The following is a 12,319-nucleotide window of genomic DNA, read 5'->3' on the forward strand; positions in this document are numbered from 1 at the left end:
GATAAATGCACTCTTTAATCTCCATCTCTGCTTCTAACTTTAAAATGGATTGTGGCAGTAAGTGATGAGAAGTTGCCTGCTTAAGTATTAAAGAATAAGACTTGCCAGGAAAATTCAGGAAGGTTTTTTTCATGAGAACCCTGTATCTGCAGCCTGGAGCCGGCAGAGGTCGCTCATTGTACAGGAAACTGCATACGTGTGCCCAGCCCTGCGCTAAATTGGGCCACAAAACTAGTCGTTCCTGACCTCATATGCTGCTGAGTTTAACACAGAAAACTGGCAAATGAATGGCATTAGGTCCGGTGCTATTATACCCGGAAAGAACAAGGTTCGCTGTGAAACCCTGTAGCCAGCCAGAGAGGAAGCGTGAGACCGCGGGGTCCCTTGGGACCCCAGCAGGGCCTGGGGGTGGTTGGTCTTCATTCGGGATTCTCAACCCTTCCACCTGTCCTGGAACTGACTCCTGGGAACGATTCCACTCCGAGGGGAAGGAGCCAGAAAAACCCACGTAGCAGAGAAAAAAAACACTAGCACTCCGAGAGCCAACCTCTGATTGGCTAGCGGTGTCTCGATCCATTTCTGTGATTGGCTGAGATCCAGGGTCCTGCTCGCCGCTCATTGGCTCAGGTCATGTGGGCGGGGCCTGGGAGCCTGGCTGGAGAGGCCGAGGAGGTGGCCGCTTTGGGGCCTTCATCTCCGGCCGGCGGTAAGTGCTGCGCTGGCCTGACCAGCAGCTCGTGACGCTGGGGGCACTCAGCGGCAGGAACCTGGCGTCTGCTCTTTCAGTTTCCCCCGCGGGGCGCTAGTCTTGGCTGCGGAGGGAGGTGGGTGACAGCTATTCCTGTTCTGAAGTCAGCAGTCCTGCAGGCTCACCTTATTCTGTCCCCACCCATCTGCATCCCGCGGGCCCTGCCCCCATGGTGTGGCCAGGAGGTTACCATCCCCCTCTGCTTCCGAAACCCCAGGGTCACCGCCTCCCTCTATCTCTCGCCGCTCTGGTCCCTCCTCTCAAGGTTTTTCCACGCTCAGCTCTCCACCCACAAATATGTTTCTCAGACTTCCCCACCCCCCACCCCAGCAAAGGCAAGGTCGAAGCAATTAAATGTTTAATAATTTAAGTTTTGTCAAAGTAATTTACGTATAATAAACAATAAACCATAAAGCAGGTCTTATATGGAAGAGAAGTAGCTGCCTGCCCCTGTCCTTCTTACAGAGGCCACTGCTTTCAACTTTTTCATATTTAGATCTTTATGACTCTGAAATCTTAAGATATGCTTTGCCGCTTTTCTTTATTTATCATTTTGATATTTTTTTACCTTACCTCCCTACTGCCACCATCTTCTCAGTTTTCGATTTCTATTTGCATTCTTCTGTTGATCTTTGTCGCTTTAAATCATAGATATCAACTACTCCTGTGTACACTTCAGGTGGTAGCTCTTGGTGCCCCTCGGTATTAGATGAGGATATTCCACTTCCAACCTACTATATGTACACTAATTCTTCATATTCAAAACATGTCTGAGGCAACTCTTCTTGATGCTGGGGATATAGTAATGAACAAAATAAGAGACTATCCCTATCCTCATGAAACTTCTAGTGTGAAGTAAGATAACACATATGTGTGTCTGTGTATCAAATGATGTTAAGAGTAGGATCACGGAGAAGTCATTTCAAGCTGAAAAATCACAAGAACCCAAGTGGAGTAGAATAAATGGACGTGGGGTCTTCAGGAAAGTGTGGAAGTTTCTCCCTTTGCTTAACTGGGTACACTTGCTGTTTCAGGGGTGAAGAGGGAGATTCCTATTGGACTGGTGGTGGGGAACTAGGAGAGGCTCTCAGTAGGTTAGTGATTTCACAAAACTAGGTTTTAGGATACCGGATCCTATGGCTTGGCAGTGGTGGTGGGAGGCAGAAAATCAGGAGGCAGGGAGGTCAATAAGAAGGCATGACCTGCTGCTGGTCTGTAACAGAGAGCCCTGCAAAATCTGCTTCTTCTCTTTCTTCAGGAAGCCTACTGGATTACCCTAAACCACGGTGATTTCTCTCTCTTGAAATTTTATTCTACCTTGAAGCTAGAGAGGTTAAGTAATTTGCCCAAGATAGAGTAGTGGAGCTCAGGGCCAAGCAGCTGTAAAAGGAGAACAGTAAAATAATGGTTTCTTTTTATTTAAATTTTTTTAATGTTTTTATTTGTTATTGAGAGACAGAGCATGAGCATGGGAGGGGCAGAGAGAGAGGGAGACACAGAATCCGAAAGAGGCTCCAGGCTCTGAGCTGTCAGCACAGAGCCTGATGTGGGACTCGAACCCACAGACTGTGAGATCATGACCTGAAATAAAGTCGAACACTTAACCGACTGAGCCACCCAAGCGTCCCTAATGGTTTCTATTTAGGGTTGTGAAATAAACTGGGTTAATCTGTGTAAAGTGCTCAGAACAGTGCCTGGTGCATAGTGTAAGTGCGTAAGGAATGTTTGCTAAAATTATTATTACTATATGATATGCTCTCAATTACCTGACAAATTAAAGGCATTTTTTGGCTAGGGGCCATTTCCTTTCCCTAGTTGGTTTATTCATTCAACAAATATTTATTCAACAATAACAGCATGGCAGGCACTGTTTAGGTGCTGAGGATACAGCTGTGACTAAGACCAACATGGCTCTTCCCTTTATAGATTCTAGCCAGGAACACAAACTTGGAAAGCGAACAAATAAATATTGCCTACTGAGCCAAGATCCTGCCATTGACCATTTTAGTTCCATACTCCTATCTGGAGCTGGCAAAACTCACAGGTTTCTTGGTGGGGTAGTGACTTCATCAATATGGGTTTGACTGTCATCAAATGACCTGTGTTTTTATCTTCCAATGGGTGTTAATTCATCTCTGCTTCTAAACATATCACTGAAGGCTGCATCTTAGTGAATAGTAGTGCTGGAGAAATGGGTAGAGCTTTAGAAGGTGTGGAGAAAGTATTGCTGGTTCTCTTATACTTTACGCTTAAGTGTGCAACACAAGAAAACAAACCAAGCATATAGGCAATGGGCATCTAGTATTATTACCTTTTCTGCACCTTAAAGTATACAAACACACATATAAACATACTAGAGAGTAAGGCCAAGGGTATTTCTGGCCTTATTTTGGATACTGAAACATTACATTTTGTGGGACCTTTCCCAAGCTCGAGAGAAAACAATGCTGATTTGGAGAATGTAATTGAAGTAGAATGGGAATGGTCTGGTGAACAAACTCAGAGGAGGGATGACCAAATGAATGAAAACTGAAAACTCCCAATATCCACTCACTTAGACACCCCAGCTGTCTCTACCGTGGTATGAATAATGCAACTCAGTCAGAACTTCAGTTGGGAAGGCCAGCACTTATTAAACAAGGTCAATAAAGGATCCAAAGGACAAAGTTGTTGTTTTTTTCAATCACTAATTATCCTTTTTGCTGATCCCTTTGCTCTTCAAAAGAAGAAAAATTTTATCTTGTTTTTTTTTTTTTCTTTTCTTCTCAGCCTTGACTACCTCCTCCTGGCTTTTTCATGTTCTGAGGAGGGAGTGAGAAGGAGCCATGAATCCTGCAGCGTTGGTGGAAGCCATCGTGGAAGAAGTAGCCTGTCCCATCTGCATGACTTTTCTAAGGGAGCCAGTGAGCATCGACTGTGGCCACAGCTTCTGCCATGGCTGTCTCTCTGGACTCTGGGAGGTGCCAGGAGAATCCCAGAACTGGGGTTACACCTGTCCCCTCTGTCGGGCTCCTGTCCAGCCCAAGAACCTGCGGCCTAATTGGCAGCTGGCCAATGTTGTAGAAAAAGTTCGTCTGCTAGGGCCGCATCCAGGAATGGGGCTGAAGGGTGATGTGTGCGAGCTTCACAGGGAACAGCTAAAGATGTTCTGCAAAGAGGATGGTCTGATCCTGTGTGAGGCCTGCAGCCAGTCTCCTGAGCATGAGGACCACAGTGTTGTGCCCATGGAGGATGTCACCTGGGAGTATAAGGTGGGAGATGGAGGCCAGCCACCCCAGTCTTTCCCCTACCCCACTCTTGGCTGTCTCTAGATCAAGGACTTGACCAGGAACCCCAGAGACTGAGTGAGAGCTGATTCCTTTGGCTCCTCACAGCCACTGACCCTGGCAAACAGATACAGTGAGCCACACCTCTTGCATTTCCTTCCCTCCCACTTCCACACCCCATTCCCAGCCCAGCATGGCTTAATGCCTAGCCCAAACATGCTTTCTTACTGAGAATTTGAAGAAGACCAGTGTGGTTTGGCTGAGGTTGAGTGCCTTGAATGAGTTCTGGCATGAGGTGATCAAGGCCACACCCGGCAAAATCTGCAAACTCCTCCTAGCAGTGGCACAAATAGTCATTTGGCAATTGTCACCTCAATTCTATCTTTTATCTACAAAACTGAAGTTAGAAATTTGAGATCCTGCTAAGTTATTTTAGAACTGGAAGTGACCATGGCTGAGTCATTTAGGATTGAGTGAGATTATCTAATCTAGCATTATAAAGTCTCTCTGAGTTTAGGTTAAATTAGTTAAAGGAAGATGAAAGGCTGGGACTTCAGTCTTCTTGCTCTTCATCCAGTGTTCTTTCTCCTTTCCCACCTCTTTTATTTTGGGGGGGGTCATTTCTGTTACACCTGCTGCTCCTTTTCTATAGCTCTCCCCATTAACCTCCAGCTTCTTGCACTTTTCTCAGATGTCCATGCTGACCTATCTTTATCAGATTCATTATTGCAGTGATTCTGTGATCCACTGATCTAGTACTGGTCTTACTTCTCTTTCTTGAAGTTGAGTTTAAAATGTAAGAGGGTAAGACAAATCCCCCGAATTAGGTGTTTTTCTATGCAAAATGATTTCTAAAAAAATTAGAAGTATTTACTAACTCCTTTTGAGTTTTAAAATAGGGAGGCAGTGAAATACCAGCAGAGCAGTTAGAGAGCTGGGTTAAATCCCAGCCCAGCCATTTACTAGCTGAATGACCTTGGGGAGTTCAGTCGCTGAGACTCCGTTCTTTCTTATCTACAAAACAGGGATAATACCTAAGGGTTGTGAGCACTAAATGTAGGTTTAATGCTGAAGCCACATGTGGCACCTGGCAAATCTTTAATAAAGTGGCTAATATGCTTTCCAGAAGTAATCTCTTATGGTAGTATTCTAGGATAGTGCTTCTTACTTTTAATATGCATATGAACAATTCAGGTTCTAATTCAGTAGGTCTGGGGTGAGGCCAGGATTCTGCATTTCTAGCAAGCTCCCTCACAATGTGAATACTGCTAATCAACATGGATAATTCTCTGAATAGCAAGGTTTTAGAGGCTGTAGGATAATAAGGCAGATGAGGATACAAATAGGCGTGGTTAGGAGCATCCTAGGTTGGAAATGAACCTTTTCTTCTACTTTACAGAAACTTAGAAACTGTGGGAGCTGAAATGGTTGGAGCTCTGCCTTGGATGTCAGCTGGGCAGGAATCACTGTCCCCTCCACCCCCACCCGCAGGCACTCCCTTTACGTCCACCATTCATTCGCCTGCCTGAGGGACACTTGTTTTCCTGCCAATGCTAGGGAGCCTCATTGACAACCTGGGCTCCCTGAAGTGTCCTCATGAGGTTTTTATTTCTTTCAGTGGAAACTCCACGAGGCTCTGGAGCATCTGAGGAAAGAGCAAGATGAAGCCTGGAAGCTGGAAGTTGGTGAGAGGAAGCGAACCGCCAGCTGGAAGGCAGGTTGCCACCCAGGGTGGGAGACTGTGTGGTCCCTGTGTTGTCCTGGAGCTGGCCCGCAGCATCCTCCTCATCTGTATGAGGCAGGATGCGGCATTCAAGTCAGAGACCCTGGGGTCCTCTAACCAGCATTCTCTATCAAGTGTGTGGCCTCAAGCAGGCCATGTACCGGATCAATTCCAGTTTCTTGACAGTGATAAAGGGATGACCTCTGGGTTTGTGTCCTCACACATGAGAAAGGAAAATTACATATTTCAATTATGCATTAGTTCATGCTGGTAATTTACATAATGCTTAGTAATACATGGTTTCTGTTTCACTTTCCCCAGTGAGAGCATAGTCACTAAATGTTAACTTACTAGACTATTGGAAAATGGTCCCTGTAATAAATTTGAGAACCATTAACTACCAAACTGTAAGAACTTTTGATCTACAGAAGGTAACAATGGTCCAGTCTAAAAGAGCATATTGAATTGATATAATATCAATAAGGAGGAACACTAACAGTGTAAATTCACACTGCCTTAGAGGCCTAAGTATAATCCTCCTGATCATTATTCTGAAAGTAGATTATCCTGAAAATAGAAGAGTCTTGAGCATATAGTACCAAGATAATATCCTGGGCCCTACTAAGATCAAGAAGAGTAGTAACTAGGGACCCAGAAGCATGTACTGGAGTCCTGGGAACAGAAAGGTAGGAAAATCAGTATCCTTTATCCTGGCTTCTGCAGTGCCTGATACACAGTTGGTACTAGCACATTCCAGAGTATGTGTGTCTGCATGTGCCAGTGCCCTCAGTCCTGGACGGCCCTTAGAAAGAGGTAGCAGTACTGATTTCTGGTCCTGGCTCTGCAGATCCAGGTAGAAACCCGAAAGCAGAGTATCATATGGGAGTTTGAGAAATATCGGCGATTACTAAAGAAAAAACAGCCAGCAGGCCGACGACTGGAGGTAGAAGCAGCTGCAGCTCTGGCCAGCCTAGAGCAAGAAGAGGGAGAGACCATGCAAAAACTGGAGCAGAATCGTAATGAGCTTATCCAGCAGAGCCGGGTGCTGTGGGGGATGATTGCAGAGCTGGAAGAGAGGTCTCAGAGGTCTGTCCGCTGGATGCTGCAGGTATGTGGGCGGTGTTCCTGGGAACTCTGAATGAGAGCTAAAGATGACATGGGACTCCAGGAAAGAACTACCTAGTCTTCACCAGGGCCTGTCAGACATTGATCCCATATATCTCTCCCCTCTGCTAATAATGCCTGCTGCTTTACCCCTAGTATGGCATTGCAGTTGTGGCAGCGCTCAGGCAGCTCTGACTTCATACAATTCCTCCCCTCTGGCCTGAGAGTCAAGGTGGAACCTGAAGTCAATGGGTCCAGCCTTGCTGTCTTCAGAGAAACCCCCTCCCAGGGCTTGGTATTATCTGGTCCCTCCAAGGAATAGCACATACTCATGTGCTGTATTTTTTTTCCTTCTAGGGTATTCAGGAAGTCTTAAACAGGTATGTTTGCATCCTCAGAGCCCCGAGGCAGCCCTGTAAAGGATAGTGGGGCCCAGCCAGAGGCAGAAGTAGGGAAGGAATATAGACCTCATACCCACAGAAGAGCAGCTGCTGGTCCATAATCGTCTTCCTTTATATTTACTAAAGAAGCTTTGTTCATCAGCCTTCCTTCTTTGTAGTCAGTCAAATTTATTTCCAGTAGTACCAGTAAGAATTTCAGGTAAAGTTATAAAATATGTAGTCTTAAGTAGATTGCCCAGGAAGGGAAAAAAGATGTCTCCATTGGTACTCCAGCCAGGGTATTGGCCATCCTCCTTTGTGGCATGCTGCTCCCTCTCCCAGTAGCCCATTGCACATCTGACCCTCCCCCAGCACATGCATGGGAATGCGTGTGTTGTCTCTGTGCCACACTGTTCAGGCTCAGGCAAATAATCATCACATCTCTGCTTTGCCTGGCGTTGTGGGGAGGGGCACCCCACTGATTGTCCCTGGCCAAGCCCTTCCTTCCTGTAATAAGAGAAGGCCCAGATGGCAGAGCCAGGACTTCTGGACCCAAGAGTTACCACTTCTCTGCCAGGAGCAAGTCTTGGAGCCTGCAGCGGCCGGAACCAGTCTCCCTGGAGCTGAAGACAGATTGCCGTGTGCTGGGGCTAAGAGAGATTTTGAAGACGTACGCAGGTAATGAATACTAGGAGAGGTTATGATGGGCAGTGGGAGGGACCCCCTCCTAGAGGAAGAAAATGGTTCAGTGGCCTCTGGGTGCCCCAGCTAGCCCCAGTCCCACCCATCTGTGAGAAATCTGTGGCTGTGTTCATCGAAGAGACCACACCCGTGCCCTGTGCTGTGTGTCATGTCACCAACCAGGATCTTTTTCCCCAGCTGACGTGCGCCTGGATCCAGACACTGCTTATTCCCGCCTCATTGTGTCCGAGGACAGAAAATGCGTGCGCTATGGAGACACCAAGCAGAAACTGCCCGACAATCCTGAGAGATTTTACCGCTACAATATCGTCCTGGGCAGCGAGTGCATCTCCTCGGGCCGGCACTACTGGGAGGTGGAAGTGGGAGACAGGTCAGAATGGGGCCTGGGAGTGTGCAAGGAAAATGTAGACCGGAAGGAGGTGGTCTATTTATCCCCCCACTATGGATTCTGGGTGATAAGGCTGCGGAAGGGAAATGAGTACCGAGCAGGCACTGATGAATACCCCCTCCTGTCCTTGCCGGTCCCTCCCCACCGGGTGGGAGTCTTCCTGGATTATGAGGCCCATGATATCTCTTTCTACAACGTGACTGACAATGGCTCCCACATTTTCACTTTTCCCCACTATCCCTTCCCTGGGCGTCTCCTGCCCTACTTTAGTCCTTGCTATAGCATTGGTGCTAACAACACGGCTCCTCTGGCCATCTGCTCCCTGGATGAGGAGCATTAACTGAGCCACCATCCTAGCCAGAGGCCTCGGAGTTTTGCCTGGCTCACGGGGGTCTTGGTGGGCCTGGCCACCAACAAGGGTCCCCTTGAACTAAGCTTAGCCTAGGATCCAGGGAGTCCTCTGCCTGACTCAGTGGTCTGTTGCTACTGGGCCAAAGTCACTCATCTGAAAAAGCTGAGGCTCAGTCAAGTGAGCATGACACCCCTGTGAGGGAATCATGATGGGGCTGAGGGTGAGGATCAGAGCTGTTGTAAGATAACCTGTTGATGTAAGAGTCAGGACTTTGTCCTGTCTGTAGCTCATGCTCCTCTCCCCTGGTCCCTCTTGGTGCCATAATTAAGTCAGCGAGGATGAAGAAGTAGATGCAGCCTTCAGGAAACTCTGTACAGGGTTTACCAAAAAGCCAAGAGATAATTGTCTATATTGAGAGCCATATCCAGAGCTGGCTGCTGTGCCAATACCAGTAGAGGATGCTTTCCTGAGGTCTGCTCTACTGAGCAACCCATGTTTGACCCCAGCCCCCTGACCTCCTAACTAGAGAAATCATTGCAACCTTGCCCAGGCCGCCCTCTCTGAGCAAAAGCTGGGAAAATCACTCTATCTCAGACTCTAAGGAGACCTAGGTCCGGGTCCTGTCCTTTTCTCTGAGTGTCAGGATCAGAAAAACCTCTGAGCCTTGTTTTCATTTTCACTTTATGGTTGGAGAAACTGAAATGGCCTTAATGCAGCAAGTTACTTCTCATAAAACTGTTGAAAGAAGATTGTAAAGATTATAAAGTACCTCTCACATTTGAATGAAACAAGATTGACAAACTCACTTGTCAGGTCACATGTCTGCATTTCATTCATTACATTTGGGTCTCAAACATCCCACATGTCTGAAAGATTGTAAGTGTCCTGAATGGGAAAATGGGTATAATAATTGCATACTCTCCTGCCTCACAGGATTGTTGTGAAGATCTCAGATCCATCCTATGCTTTTGTTCCTTTTTCAGGGACAGAGGAAGGCAAGCCACAGATTTCACCTGTGGTAGCCTTCCTGCCTTACCTTCTTAATAGCCAGCATCTTTACAGCAGTGTGTTTATTCCTTAGAGCCTCTCCTGACAATCTCAGCCCTTAGACAGAAAGGTGCCCATGCCAGTAGCAGACTCTGGGCCACAGTAATATGTTGTGCATCTATTATATGTGTTTGTAGTTGGATTATAATGAGGACTGTGACATCAGGGTAGAGAATGGAAATAATAAAAAGAAAAATGCAAAACAGGTACATTAGTACAAAGGCTTAGCCACAAGATAGTTGGGCTAAAATTTGGATCTTTTTCTGTCACCAATGGAATTTTCATGGCTCTGGTAACATGTAATATTCTGCCTTTCTCTTCTGTAAATCTATGGCAGAAGGAGAAAAGTAGGAGGTAAGCATGGAAGAAAGAATAGGACAAAGCACAAAAAGCCAGTTCAGGAACCATAAGTTATAATGAAAGGGAATTGAAACTATATATCTGGGCTTGTTGACCTTAGCGTGATGGTTGTGTGTGGCCAAAATAGTTCATTACAGGGCTTAGGAGTATGATGTGGGGATGATTGTGTCTGGAAACCATCTGCAAGGCAAGCATATGGAAACTATTGGCCTTGCCTATTGTGAGGGACCATGATGCATACATCACATATTCTCACCATGATGCTGCAGAACACAACGTCTGATATAGTTTAAGTTTGAAGGGAGTGACTGTTAAGTCAGGATTGGGCAGCAAAGTAGACAGCAGGTCAGGTAGAGGCAGAAGCAAAGTAATTCCTGTAATAAAGAGTAGCAAAAATTGTCTTTGTACTTCCATTGTACTGGGTGCTCATGTGTGTAGGAGGTAAAACAGGCTCAAATGGAGAAATAAACTCATTCTGCCCACCATGCTTCCAAGTCACTCCTCAAGCATTAGCAGAAGGGGAGAAGTTTCCATTCTCTACTTGGAGAGGAATGAACTGGTAAGTCACAGACCTGGTCTTGGCAAAGGGTTAAACTGACCTCATTAAAGACACCATGTCTTTGTATAGGAGGAGTCCCTGGGGAATTGTATATAGACTTGAGAAATAGATTTTTAGGAAATGCTTCCAGTTATGTCCATGGATACTTAGAACAGGATAGGAACCAAACCAGTGCTGTTCATTTACTATGGTTTTATTAGGACAAATGCTGGAAGTCTTTTAGAAAAAGGATTATTAGCTGGTAAATTCATTCAAACCTAGAGTGAATTAAGTAGTGAAATGGCTTCATTGATAACATGCTGTTTTGAGGATGGGTTTTGGGGGTAGGTTTGTTTGTTTTGGTTACTTGTGAGAAGAAGTACAAGGTTAAATACATTGTTTATTTCATACTGTCTGATTTTTAAGATCAGGCAAGAATATTGAAGTTCCTAAGTGTATGAAAACCCTTTTCTCTCAGGTTGTTGCTTACTTCCTTCCTAAGAACCCCATGAAGACAAGAACCTTGTTTGTCTGGTTCACCATTATAACCCAGTCTTGCACTTGTATGTGAGTGTGTAAATACTTAAGTGAGGGAACTTTCATATCTGTAGAATCAAAACCGAAAAATAAGCTCTTCTTATTTCATAGGGGTATGAGCAACTAGATGGTACTTAATTATAATTCTGTTAAAAAAAAAATAATTCAAAGGATAGTTACAAAAGCGGTCCAGAAAGGGCAGAAGTAAGTGGCCGTGAATAGGGTAGAGTGCCTGCACCACTCTCCTCCAGCTTTGTGACATCATTCACTACAAGACAGGGATGAGCTTTGCCCACCCTTATTTTACTAGCAGAGATACCGAGGAGTGCAATGCCTGAGCCTTCAGGCAAAAGGCTATTAATGGGGAAAATAGGTAGGTCCTGTGTAGAGATGGGGAAAATCCTTGGACTCCCTACAGGAAGTTCAGTCTCCTGTTTTTCAAACAGGATTGATTTTTTTTAAGTTTACTTATTTATTTTGAGAGTGAAGAGACAGTGTGAGTGGAGGAAGGGCAAAGAAAGCGAGAGAAAGCGAATCCCAAGCAGGTTCTGCGCTGTCAGCGCAGAGCTTAAACTCATAAAACTATGAGATAATGACCTGAGCTGAAACCAAGAGTCAAACGCTTAACTGACTGAGCCACCTGGATGCCCCATGCAGGATTGATTTTAATCTCTTAATATTCAAACACTGATAGTCTGTACAGATCCCAGGCACTAGTTCAATGGCATACATTGCTTGGTATGAGAGGGCAGGGGTCATATCTGATATATCTGGAGAAGCACAAGATTTTTTGTTTTGGGGTAGCCATGATGGGGAACTAGTCCACATTGGAAGTATGTAGTTCAATGTCTGAGGGCTAACAGTGGGTCCCAGCTAGTTTCAGGGAACACCATGAATGAAAACTAAAGCAGGGCATACTTCTGAAGGAAATGCTGAGAAGAAATTTCTGTTTTGAGTGCAGGCTAAACTATGCCTTTGTTACTTTACATCATATTCTTTAATACATCTAATGTTCTTGTATTTGATGAGCATAGTCAGTTCTTTGGGTTGCATATAGGGAAAGAATAGTGTGACATTTCAAAATGGAAATCTTATCAAATGCACTTAACCACCTCATGATCTTGATTTGTTTTTATGTTAGGGGTTGTAAGAGTTGTTTCTTTTTCCTACTCTT

The 12,319-nt window shown here is 45.4% G+C and overlaps 1 protein-coding gene across 1 annotated transcript; it reads left to right on the forward strand.

Moving 5' to 3' along the window:
• Nucleotides 1-643: 643 nt before the first annotated feature.
• Nucleotides 644-10,913, forward strand: TRIM68 (tripartite motif containing 68). The gene is made up of 7 exons (XM_077762148.1): nt 644-706; nt 3,518-3,999; nt 5,633-5,728; nt 6,585-6,845; nt 7,199-7,221; nt 7,799-7,899; nt 8,101-10,913. Exons 2-7 carry the CDS (start codon nt 3,574-3,576, stop codon nt 8,649-8,651), a joined length of 1,458 nt encoding a protein of 485 aa, XP_077618274.1. The 5' UTR covers nt 644-706; nt 3,518-3,573; the 3' UTR covers nt 8,652-10,913.
• Nucleotides 10,914-12,319: the final 1,406 nt, after the last annotated feature.

The sequence above is a fragment of the Crocuta crocuta genome, unplaced genomic scaffold (genome assembly GCF_008692635.1).
Source record: "Crocuta crocuta isolate KB4526 unplaced genomic scaffold, BGI_CrCroc_1.0 scaffold306, whole genome shotgun sequence".
Taxonomy (NCBI): Eukaryota; Metazoa; Chordata; class Mammalia; order Carnivora; family Hyaenidae; genus Crocuta; species Crocuta crocuta.